The sequence below is a fragment of the Lampetra fluviatilis genome, chromosome 9, assembly GCF_964198595.1.
Source record: "Lampetra fluviatilis chromosome 9, kcLamFluv1.1, whole genome shotgun sequence".
Taxonomy (NCBI): Eukaryota; Metazoa; Chordata; class Hyperoartia; order Petromyzontiformes; family Petromyzontidae; genus Lampetra; species Lampetra fluviatilis.
Window position 1 is genome coordinate 10,418,721 of NC_136283.1, and position 13,213 is coordinate 10,431,933.

At 42.9% G+C, this 13,213-nt stretch overlaps 1 protein-coding gene across 5 annotated transcripts in view; it reads right to left on the bottom strand.

Moving 5' to 3' along the window:
* LOC144934189 (tolloid-like protein 2) overlaps positions 1 to 13,213 on the bottom strand; it is a 172,870-nt gene that overhangs the window by 6,983 nt on the left and 152,674 nt on the right. For all 5 annotated transcript variants that reach the window (XM_078859758.1, XM_078859756.1, XM_078859757.1 and 2 more), the window contains 3 exons: positions 12,064 to 12,209; positions 8,075 to 8,270; positions 2,940 to 3,065 (listed from right to left, as the gene is read on the bottom strand). In XM_078859758.1, the coding sequence (XP_078715884.1) occupies positions 2,940 to 3,065; positions 8,075 to 8,270; positions 12,064 to 12,209 (468 nt within the window). The remainder of the gene's footprint in view (positions 1 to 2,939; positions 3,066 to 8,074; positions 8,271 to 12,063; positions 12,210 to 13,213) is intronic.

The window sequence follows — 13,213 nt, forward strand, 5'->3', positions numbered from 1 at the left end:
TCTGCACAAGTAACTTTTCTTTTATCACTTTTGTATCTATTTTTTACCTAGGTCCTCGAACGTGTCCATCCGAATATTTTTAAGCGCACGAAATCAAAATGTCAACTCAGACTTTCAACAACTCAACCTTTTAAAGAGCGTAACACGGCAGCTGATTGATAGCAGGTAAAGCCTGCTGCCGGTTATTCAGTCAAACTGATATACACACACGAACAATTATCGACAGTCCTTGTTCAATCTACTGCTGGATGACATCCTCCCCAGAGGCCGCATCAGTCATGAGGGTCGTTTTGTCTCATCATGTTGATCAGTACAGGTTGGTCAGAAACTGGTTAGATGTCACGGAGCCATTGATTACGGCAATAATTATTGCCATGGCAGGGAATTAAATTCCGAAGCTTGATCGTGCAGCGTGCCAACCACGCCCGCTGCACCACAGTCTCTTGCACATCACATCTCTCTCGGGCTTTCCGTGTTATATAAAATATTAAGTTCCTTTCAGGAGATATTGCCCCAATTGTGTATTATTTAACTCAGATATAAAATCTTTACTAAGTCTCCATTTTATGAAATTAGTGGGGGGGGTTTTTCACAGTACTCCTTAATTATGTTCTTTGCTTCACTTACTTTTTAAAATTTCAACAGTTTCAATAATGTTCTTAATCTAAACATTATTACTAAATTGTGCTCTGGATCTCGACCATGGCTGCGTATTACGATTCAAATGAAGAAAGGTTGTCTCCTTGCTAAAATGAGCCATGTTGCTGGTCCATATGGCAGTCCAAGCTATCCATAGCACTACAAACTGTTCGTGTCTACATATAAAATTGACAATGCATTGGCAGTGATGCACAAGCACAAACAACACCTCCACATTCGTCAATAATAGTGACCAATAGAGGAAAGCGTATCTATAGGGTGACATCTACCGAAAGCTCTCCTTCATCGCAGAAAGATCTCAACACGAATGTGCCGAGTCACAGTTTCCTTCCCACATTTCATCAACCCCGTTGGGATAAAGAGGCTGAGTCCGCTCCCAAACGGGGTTTTGAACTTGGCAGTCTAATGATTCCGTCTCAGGCTCTCTAAAACCAGAGCCACGTGGCAAGACATTATATTGCAATCGTGGTAATTTTCAAATGATCAAAGCACATCAGAGGAAGATACAACAATCTTTTATAAATGTGGTTTAGTTTCCAAGATTCTGAATTTCATTAAACAGCAGCAGACTACTTTGGTTTAAATGCCCCAGTGTTAATTAGTCATGCTCTGTCGCTTCAATTATCCTCCCAATGCAATGCAGTCAGGTAGCACAAAGCGTGTTCCACTCCAAGGGTTCAAACCCGGGGTAGTATGACGCAATGGGGACGGTCCACGATACGTCTTGTACGTTTATGGTTTGTTTGGTCTCTTTTTGGAGGATTTCAGCAGAAGTACGCAAGAGAACGAATACATTCGAATGAAAACAAACGTCCAAGTTTTTTAAGTAAAATGCATTGCTGGTTTAAGGGCTCCGATTGCGAGTTGGTTGTGGGGGTTGTGTGACCATACTTCACTGCTCTGGTCTGTGCTAGATTGTGAAGTGCTCTCCGATGTTAGCGATGGTCAAAATTAAATTCGGGTCACCAGGTGCATAAACCAGCGACCCACACCACCATTTCCCCGCGTGCTATGATGCGTCTTACGCGAAGAATATTCGTCATTACGGTCCAGCACTATAGCTCCAGCTACTTGTCAGCCAAACCTGCAGGCATTCAAATATTTATCAACAACCACAGTTAAAAAAACACACACACACTACCGGCTAAGCACAAGCACACACTTTCATATAAAATAACACGCATCAGAAAAGACTGCTTAAAGTGTCTTCACACAGGGGGGGGGGCGGCTGTCACTCGGTTCCCATAAAGAGTTCACAATCCACAATGAAGTCCAGGTGCAGAACCCCACCTTCAAAAGAACGCCATGTCCCAAAAGCATAATGCTCATGCTTCATACCGACACGAACGCATATCCGCACGCACACCCACGTGCATGTCGCATGACAGCGAGCGATGTTATTCACCGCAACGCAGTGCAAGTGTCACCATGTATGGTGCCTGTGCCAGGGGCTAGGTTCTTATGCGGTTGCGCCCGACTTAAGAGCCGCGTGGCTCACAGGGCTATTCCTAATAAATGAACTTGAACTTGAAATAAACTATGCCACATAGTGCGGCAAAGATTCAAAGCTACTAGGCAGAATGAGGTGTTTTGGGTGGGAAGCTAGATGGACTGATATCACCAAATCAACCACTCGCACCCAAAACTCTGCTTACCATTGACAGTGTGGCACCTCTACCTCCTGTTGTGGCTTAAAGTCAGCTCCTGTCAGCTGCCCCATGGCATGGCTTATGAGTTTCCTTTACAGAAGTCATTATCAATACGGCTGGCACCAGCCAGTGACAATGTCCGGGTGGCTTTAGCCCCTACTTTGCCACATCGGATTATGTCTCGAGCCCATGAATTGAAAAATTAACCACTAAATGACGGTGATGTTACTCTTCCAAGCTTTGTGGACAGCTTTGCCACTTCCATTGGTGAAGGCTGTCTGACAGGAAGGCTCATCAAGTAACTCGATGAAGACAACCAAATGCTACCTTCACACACAAAAATCCCCCATACCTCCTTATAGACTTCTAGGACAAATGCCGCTAGTGAGCACCTGTTAAGAATGGAATGGTGTTGTGGCTAGCTCCAGGCTCGGCTGATTTTGTCTCCCGAAAGCTGACGTTCACGCACTGCACCAGACACTCATGCAAAGGCTGAGTTGACCAAGGGGAAGCCCGGGACGGGTTAGCTGTAGCTGAGAATCGAACTCAGGGGACTAGATTAATGATGCAGAGCACACGCCCACGTATACAGGTACGCAGATACACAGACTCCTGCTGGGGTGCACATACCTTCACAGCTCCTCTTGTCGGGTGCCAGCTCATACCCAGGGTCACAAGCACAACGGTAGCTGCCCAGCGTGTTCACGCAGTTCTGCTCACAACCACCGTTGTCCGGCCGTGCACACTCGTCTATTTCTGCGGAGAGACAAGGCGAGACAGCCCGGTTACGGATGCCATCAAACGTGGCGTGAAACGCGTAGCACGTCTGGACTGACGAGGAAGGGTCTGCTGGTCAGGTTGCCACACATATATTTAATACTAGCGGTAAGTACCCGGCGTTGCCCGGGCGAAAAAGACAGGCACACACATCGACTTACACACACTTTCTATGTACATGAGTTTAGTGGAAGAAGCAAGAAACAGAAATATAATTTGTCCGCACGCAAACATTATGATTGTAATATTAGCAAGGTGATTCTTGAAAAAATAGGTTTCTATGAAGGTGATTTGACACCAAAAAAAATGAATGCAGAACAAGTTAATAATCAAATAATAGTTGTGAGCACGCAAACGATATTTTTGTCGATTGATGCCAGGAAAGGGAATGCAATGGCATGTGACGACTTCAACAGGAATTAAATCTTAATTCGGCGTCGCCCTTCACCACGGGCCCTGCACACAGCGAGTGAACACCGGTCCCTCGGTGTCGGCAACACGTCGCCATGCTCGTCTTCTACCCCCCCCCCCCATGCCACTTGGCTCTATGCCCATGGAGAGGTGTCCACACGCGTGCTGTGCGGAGCCCCAGATACACACTTTGTATATATGTCGAATTTCTTTTGCAGCGTACATATCCAACCGTGCTAATTGGAGGTGTGTTATTACTGTGTCAAGTCCCAATTAATTATACCTAAATTGTTCAAATGCTATCATCGGTGACTGAGTAGGGACCATCCCATTACTATGCTTGAGAACCTGATTCAAGCAGGGTACTGCTATCTGCTAGAGCAGTGCCCTGGCAATGGCCACGAAGAGCGTTTGTATCCATCGCCTGAATGACACTCATCATGAGATTATTTTTCCACCAATATTCTTTAAACACCGCACTCTACCTCGTCGATTCAGAAAACGAAGTTTCTGCTGTAAAAAAGAAAATAGTAAAAATGGGAAAGCATTGCAAAGTAGATCATCACAGAGTATTTACATATTATGTCCGTTTTTCAGGTGATGACATCTTTAAATGCATTACCTGTTATTCAATAAAGACTAAACGTGGTTATGTATATATAAATCAACATCTTGAGCATTGGTTGATCCACTGCCGGAAGAAGGCCTCCCCAAGCCGCTGGCACCCCCACAGTCCTGTAATTCACCCAGAACCTGCACATTCATGGATGTCATCGCTACATCTCCTCACACATGGATTCGATTCATTGGCGTGTTGTTTTTTTTGCAAATATATTTTTTGTAAAGACAAACAGGTTCTGCCAACTGGCTCGGAGGTGATAAAAATTGTCACTGGGGCCACGTGGCCACTTTGATTTTTCAAATTGTTGTGAATTTCAACGAAATTCTCAGGAAATGTTCAATACTATATAAAACATTCCAGTGTGCCATGATGCGCGGATATTTTCCCCCATGAACGCCGAGCCAAAACAAGCGAGTTTCAATATATTCCAACACACGTCTCTCTGCACTGCAGTTGGTGGTATTATGCTGGCCAATGTCTTTGGGAGCTTTCTTTTGGGGAGCGAGAGAGTGATATAAACAACAAAATGTGGTACTGTTTATTATGCTGCCTCTGGAAATCCACTAAGTCTCAGATTATTCTAACCTCCAGCCCAATGACAACAGAATAGAATAAAACCAGGTTTAGAATGTGTGGCCCCTCTGGATGGTTTAAAGAAAACAGAAGCTTTGCTTTGGTATGCACAGAAAATAGTGTGTTTTCATAACAGACTTTGTTTATGGTGAACTATGACTCCCGGCTCGTGTTTCGATTTGTAGAGCAACATTCACTTGAATAATATTACATGTTTTATGAGAAGCTTCAATTACCCTACATTTATTCTGACCAGGTGATACTTTGGCAAGAGCACACAAATCACAATCAAAGAGTTTATAGAGTTAAAATCCTGGTTTGGGGGAGACTCGGCCTGTATTGTCTAAAATTAGCACCACTTCGTGAGTAATGAACAAAAGTTATCTTATTTTGGGATTTCCCTTTCTCATAGGAACATGGAATTCCACTGTTGGCTCATGGCCAAGTCTTATTTTGGAAAGGGTACACTTTGATGTCATTTGATTTGAATGTCCTTTGCACATTCAAAGAAAAAAAAACATCCTACCTACTCAAAGACCAAGTGACTCCATAATAAACTAAATACACATCAACAATACATTTTAAATATATATTTTGCCAACGCTATACCGTATTTAAAGACGTTTTAAAATAGACCGAGTAAGACAGGTCTCCGTTATTAATTTATATCACATCATCAATGTGTGTCCAATAAGCTTGAACAGCAAAAATGTTAAAACATCACCCATGACATCACTGGGAGACAAGAGCATTGAACAGATGTTGAGACTGCCAAACACCCAAAGTTGGACTCTATGGAAAAAAAGAGCCTTGAAGCCTAAGTTGTGCGTTTCTATGGCAAAGGCCCATTACAAGTATTATCGTTCTAATTAATAACAAGCCAAATTGTTATTGAATATTGATCAAGTAAGAGGACTAAATCAACCAAAATGTACCCAAATTGTACATGTATGCTTGGTTTATATACGCACATACGTTTAAAGTACGACCTGCAATAATCAGCAATTACACCCCATATTAACTTCACAGCATTATGAGCTACATGACACATTTAAAACACTTCTGTTATACCATAAATATGCATCTCTTGGCACAACCACTCAGTGACATTCCTCCGCGCTGTGCAGGTGAGTCATTTAACGTGCATAGGACACATATACAGAATGAGCCAGGATACACAATAAATTAAGTGCCAAATCAAACTGTGTACACCGTGCAGTCACTGATGACCAAGCCAAAACCACGGACACGCTACACGGAGCATCTACCTCCCTCTCGAGCCCGGTATTAAAATGGAGAATCCCAACGGAGCTGGCTCAGTGCTTTGACACGGACATCAGCCTTCAACTTCCTCATCCAATCCACCACCCAATATGATAATAGTCCATTGTTTACCCAGGAAAGCCTCACTGAATCTGGACACTGTGTTTTTGGACGGTTCTGCTTGGGCTGTTTGGCCACGAGTGTTTTGTTCTTTCAAATCTGCATGCGGGCAAAGAAAACCCCAATGTACCTGGAGAAAACCTAAACACACCATAACACGCAAACTCCGCACAGTTGTTAGGAGCCTACTTGATGTACTGCCTTCCATCGGCACCGCATTGCATGGCAAACGGATATCTCACACACACACACCCAATGGCTCGATTTCTACATGATCCACCGGCCCCCTGCCTCCCAACCCTCTATTGCAGGCTTCTACGAGCCGTCACTTATTAGAGCCTAACTTCCTCTTGGAAACTCTGCCCAGTGGGGGCCACAATTAAGGAGCAGCTACAGAACTAAATTGGGGGGGGGGGGGCACGTGCCTCTTGGTTTTTACCGAGGGGACCCAAATATCCAACACTCGCGCATCGCCACGTAATAACTTAGCTGAGCTCATGACGCATGCATCGTTGCCCAGAACGGTTCAGGGGGCAGTCGAGTGAGGAGCAGCATCGACTCAGGAGGGATTCAATCAACGGTGCGGGAACGAGAACCTCTACGGAAGGTCACCGCGCAGCACGTTCTAATTGTGCCGTTTTCCGTCGCTGTGATCTCACAAAGGTCATTTACTTTCATCCGTAGCTTGAGGTTAGGAGGAACGGAGGTGGCTTGGAACCACTAGCGATTGGGTCAGTTTTCCACTTGGCTCAGAAGGATTGTAATTGCCACGGTACACAAAATTGGGCTTTTTGGGTTCATGTGTTCACGGACGATGAGCGCAAGGAGGCTCCGTGATTTGGGGCTTGGCAATCTGAAACAAATACAAGCCACTGGACATCTATGACCGCCCTCTAGGGCGAAAGGTTTAAACGTAACTAATTAACTGTCCATGCATTATGACTTCTCCGAGGGATACTATCAGAGCAGATTGGGATGTATGTCCTTGACTGATGTGATGTCATGGTGTGTCTGTTTAGGTTTGTCATGGACATCAGTCCCAAAACGGCATTATGTTATTTTTAGATTACGTGTTAATGAACACAAGTTGATGTCACCAATACTGGCACCCAAAGTCAAGTATTAAAATGAGCATCGAGTGGAAATTATTTATGTTGGCAATTATGAACCATTTATAGAAAAACCACAACCCTAAGGTAGGGATCAATATCTCCTTCAAAACAACGACTGCTGCCATAGCAAGCGTGAGCATCACTCGGTAGTGTGCATTGTGCCAACACCAGGGAGGCCAGGGTGGTGATCATGATGATGACGGTTAAAGTGTTACACCCAGGACATGCGTGACATGCGTGTCATGCGTGTCTCTGTCCAGTAGGCTCGTGTTCGTAAGAATGTGAGGTCGTATCCCAGCCATGGGCGACTCAGTCCTGTCATCATCGTCATCTCTCTGGGGTTGGTAAAAAATTTGGTTGCTCACAGATAAGCCTGCACTCCTTTGTTCGAAGTCAATTGGAGTCATCATATGGATAAACTAGCCCCCATCACAGAAACGTGGAATTTACACGACGAGCACTTGACTCCATGTTGATCAGCACGATCCATTGCTTGTTTGAGCAACACAACACTAAGTGTTTTGGCTTCCCAAATACTGCAAGCACGCTTTTCAAATGTCACGATTCACAAACACTGCCAATAAGACCAAAAAATATAGAATCTAATAAATTGACGTTTATGGTAGTGCCTCATACTATATGTAGATTGTATAGACTCTGTGTGCAAAGATAAACTTTTTGCATGTTTTGCCAATTTAAAACAAAAAAATAATGTTAAAATATGAAATGTAAAGTAACTCAGCCTAGTTAAACAACACAGACCGCAACGTCCATTACACGGAACTTAAATATGCAGACACAGCCATTGAAAGCGGCGTTTAGCTCATGCACGGTTATGCTGCAACGAGGTTTGAAGCAGCAGCGGCCAGGAATGTTGTTCGTCTCACCCTTGAAGAAGTTTGCCGCAAAGCCAGCCTTGTTGACCGAGCTGTCGGAAACGAACTTCATCCAAAGCTTGTTGCTGCTGGACTTGATGTCATCTGGTTTCTCGTATCCGCAGTAGCGGCCAATCAGCTGGCTGCTATCGTTGTCACCATCGCGAACCTCCAGGTAATCGTAGGCACAGTTATCGTGCTTCTCAATCTGTGGTGATGAGAGTTTATATGTTCAGTGAATCACTCTGACCACTGCATAGTATACACAAAAAACGTAACAACATTTGTCAATAGCAATGCATTAAAAGGAAAAAAAACGTATAATAGGGCGATGGATCTTCTTTATCGTATGAATGGTTTATATGACAGGTTATGAATTCAAGAATTGACTCAATCCATCGTTCCCGTGTGGTCGATGAAATGGGTTGCCGCTTTGAGGTGGCCAAGTGGCTCAGAATTGGCAATGCCGAGATCGTGAGTTTGAATCTGAACAGCTGCCCGCCATTCAAAAAACTAGCAAGTTCTCAGAATAGCGAGTTGATGGTTACAACCTGGTCACCAAAGGCTGCACAAAATACAATCGCATTAATTTTGGTATTACACTTCATTTATTTAACATTTCAGCACCAAGATGAACAAAAAATTGGGTTTGTCATGCGACAGGTTATCATAGCTTGCAGAAAAGTGCACCCCCTGAAGGCATTTTTCGAAAGTCCTGTGAAAATGTACTCTTGTGGCCATTTTCGGATACACGGCGAGTGCCACTGAGTGATATCCTAATGGACTCTTCACCTCATGGCACGACACCAATAGCAGTGTTGGAATACATTGGGGCAAATCCCACCATCAGCTCTGGGCCACCAAAGAATATGCCAGCATTGCCTTATTGCTAGCTTTACCAGTGAAACTGATTTTCACTCTAGCACAGACTGCACGAAGAGCGTGGATTCCTCAGATTTAATGATGAACGTTGGAAACGTGCTAGCAGAAGCGTGACATGTGGCCGACTATGTGGGGTGAAAATGCAAATTTCCACTAATTTTGTAAGTGCCGAGCGAGCGCAACGTCCTTCACGGAAGTACGGGTGCAGAAAATTGAGTGTGGGCCATGTCATGGATCCCACGTCAATCGCAGCAAGGTCACAATGGTCAGTACATGCGGTTTCAAATCCATACGCTGTGCAATTGCGTTGGTTTTCAATGAGACTAAAGTTTAATGCATGGTTTTTTTTATATTAAAGTCAAAACATGGCATAACACTGCGCTGTTTTTTTTACTCTTTTGTCCAATTTTGGCACTGAGTGTTTTCCCAATCGTGCTCATCTCCTGTTTATAGATTTAATTTCTGGGGACGAGTCAATCTAAAGAACAACTGATCAATTCCCACACCGTGGAATTAATTTGTGTCACTGCTGAACTGGGATATTAACTCCCAACCTCCCAACTGTGAGACCAGGACTGTAGCCACAGCGCCAACATTCCAGATGTTACTGGGATAATGAGAACAATAATTACCAATCTCAAACATTACGTGATAAAGGTTATGTCTTCAGTATGGCTATTTTGCAGACACATCTACAATAAAGTAGTGAATACACACATTGCAGCAATGCATTCAATGTTCCACCCGAATCACCTACACATCCTGGCAACAGGCAACGTTGCATGTATCCTATGTGACTGATCCATATTAAATATTCAAGGGAAATTCCTCTATGAGTCCACAACCATAAAATATGTTGTTCCCCCAACATTTATTTGCCAATTAACGACACCCCTCATATTTCTTATTCCATCAAAGCGAATTCCCGTACAAAGTAGCAATTTGACCCAACACGTGACGACTTTGGAATCAATTGTTTTGTCTCTTCAAATCGACGCGTTGAGAAAGTCCTGTTCTTCTGGCAGGCATCCTTGAGACGCGTCGTGTGTTTTTGTTATGATGTAGGTGGGCATATGTTTCCACTCACACACATTCAGTTGGGTTTCATGACCAGGTTGCAATGATCAAGGTAACTGTACAAGGGGACATTTCGATCCGAGTTTTGATGCAAAGCTTGAACTCTGGCAAGAGCCTAAAGGCCATCATACAAAAAGTGCAGTTTTTTAAGAGTTGGCAGACGTTGTCAACAGTAATTGTTGTTACGCTATTTTCGATTGCAAAAGTTGCTCAAACCTGGGACAAATGTGGAATGGCAGCTTTCTGTAAACTAATATTTGTTATCAAACATTTTCCAAACTATGTTTTTGCGTCTACATTGGCAAGACACAACTCCATCCCTCCATTGCCATAGCAACTTACTAAAGTTACTCATAATAAACGCGTCGCCAGCGACGACTGCACTCGTGTATCGTGGCCTTCAGCTGTACGAATCGCTCAACCTCTACACAGGCTGTTAAAAGTGTTCCTGTCAAACACAGAGTCAGCCATCGGTGTGTACTGCCAAACATGCATTACCGTGCACAGCAGACCATGCAGTATGAGGGCAGCATCCTGCCTCTCTGGAGCATCGCCGCCTTACGTTGTCATGCGCACAACATGCAGAGGGCTGTGAAGCATGCTCGGGAGCAAGGCATCGTCGGGAAGTTTCTGGAGACGCTCTGGGAGTGCAACGAAGCCAACGTCTTTCTCCAAAGAGCCCATGTGTGGAAAAGTGGTGTCGTCAATTGATCCAGTGGTCACGTTTCACCGAGCCGTGTCTCAAAGCCGCCTTGGTGAATGCCCTAGCACTGACGTGAGGCAGGGTGCTGCAGTTATGGACTGCCAGGGTTGACATTAATATGGTGCAACTCATCAGGGCAGCAAATTACAGTCTGGATATACGTAATGGGGTTTTTTGTTTTATATATATATGGAAACAAAAATCATTATTTGTTTCTTAGATTGTCTTTCTTCTCTCCCAATTTCAAGGTTTTTAATGAAGATTTTGAGGAATAGGGTTTGGAGTTTGGATAGATGCGCACTGTTTACCATGTCTCCCTCGATGCCGTTGCTACTAAGCATGCTTAACTACTGTGTTAGGTAGCATGCACTATATTGTGTATTGTGTATTGCACCAACGGAGGATTCTAAGGTAAATAAAACAGGAGGCATGTCAGAACACTGATACATGTATATAGCAAGCTTCATAAAATAATAGCTTGCCTGAGTTATTTATAAGGAATTTAGAGGGTTTTATTGTGAATGAATTCATTAAATTCAAAAGTGCTTTCAAATTAAAACAATGTGGTGTTAAAATCTGCATAAACAATATAATTAAAGAGGATGATCAAAACGTAAAGGGTGTTCAACATATATAACATATTGAGATGTTAAAAGTAATTATAAAACTAGAGCACCATTTATTGAAATATATATCAACCCTGAATGAAAAATGCGCTCATTTTCTGATCGGTACATAAAAAAAGTAATCGAATGAAGACGAACGGAACATGGTCAGGCAGCTTATAAGACCAATTTCTCAGCCAGACACATGAACCGACACCCGTGAGATCATGGGTTTGAATGCAAAACAAACTTTCAGTAAGGGTTGCACACAAATCTGTTGCACCTCATTTGGCCTCATAAGATAATGGTCACATGGCAAACTTCAGGTCCCTCCTCTCAGTAAAAGCTCCAAAATGGACAAAGTCTATCATGTGACCTCACTTCAGTAGCAAAATGTAGGTATACAAAAATAACCGATGAACAGAATAATAACATTAATTATTTTTTCGCGTTACAATGGACTCAACTATCACCATTTAGATATAATCGGTAATACAGTAAAAGCAACAAAAAGTCAGACAAGCATAATTTGTCTGGAAGCTGTTAAGCATTTAATTTTCTAAACATTTTGATCCATCCTCATGAATATAATATTAATGCATGATTTCCACACGACAAATAAAAAAATTAAAAAGTTCATGGAACCGTTTGGTCACCTCCCAGTTTTTATTTATTCATAGAAACTGAGAGGGTGATTGGTGACTCACGCCACTGGCCGGGGACCACAAACGTACCTCAAAAGCTTGGAAAGTGAGTCCGACTATGAAGCCCTCTGTGACACTGATCTTCCACACACACTCCTTGGAAGGCCTGTAGTCGTCAGGGTAGTTTGGAGACTGGATCTGTCCATTTTCTCTATTAACCTCTCCACCACAAATGGCTGCAGGTAGCAGGGGATGATATTAATTACTATGTATACACCACAAATGCAAGTAAACTCACTCATTACATTGTCAAGCCCTGCAACAGGAAAGTTGTTCATGCGTTTTGAGGTAATACACAGTATACTTCCCTGAAATTGTTTGATGCAAAAGGACCTCTTAATATGCAAGAGGCTGAACGTATGTATTATTATTTCTTTTCAACCAAATTATTTTTTTTCACGTGACAGACTTCGCCTCACAAGGCCTCAATTATAATGAACATGGCCAAGTGAATTTCAAATATTCCTGTGTGGCACCTTACACGGCATATGCACAACGAGTGACATGCGCTGATCATTGGTTTCCAAAGGACCAAAGCTAATTAAAAAACAATCAATGATGCACAAGGAACTCCAGAGTAGCAATTATGTCGGATTAATGGGAGTCTACTGCAGCGATGCCATTAAATTGCTCATTTGTTTTGTAGCTGGTTCCTTATCAATTCACTTTTTTTTATATATATAAAAGGAGGCCGATTGTTGACAAAGAAAACTGTAACAGTCCATAAAAAAGAACACATCTTAGACCATGTGGAACAGGTCTTTAATGCAGGGCTGCCATCAGCACTTTTTAACGCCTTCATATTTTTCTACCCAACTATATGTTTAAAAAAACAAATCATCGTTGCATACACATAAAAGACATTCAACACATGATACAACAAATTATAACAAACCTCTATTCTAGCAAAGCAAAATTATTCATAGAGCGTGACAAATATTTTGTGTAGTGAACGCATCCCCATGGTGATTTGAATGACCTAAAATCTGGCTCTGGCAATGCTGATAAAACAACGAGGAGGGACACTGCTCGTTGTGCATGGTTCTTTGGCTGTTTCTGCTGAAGACAATAACTTAAGCTTTCAGCCGGCTATCCATCTTCATCGAGTGGATGGCTGGTGGTTGAGGAAACTATTTTATTCTGCATATGGAAGGCCAGCCAGAAAATAAAATTAACTTTT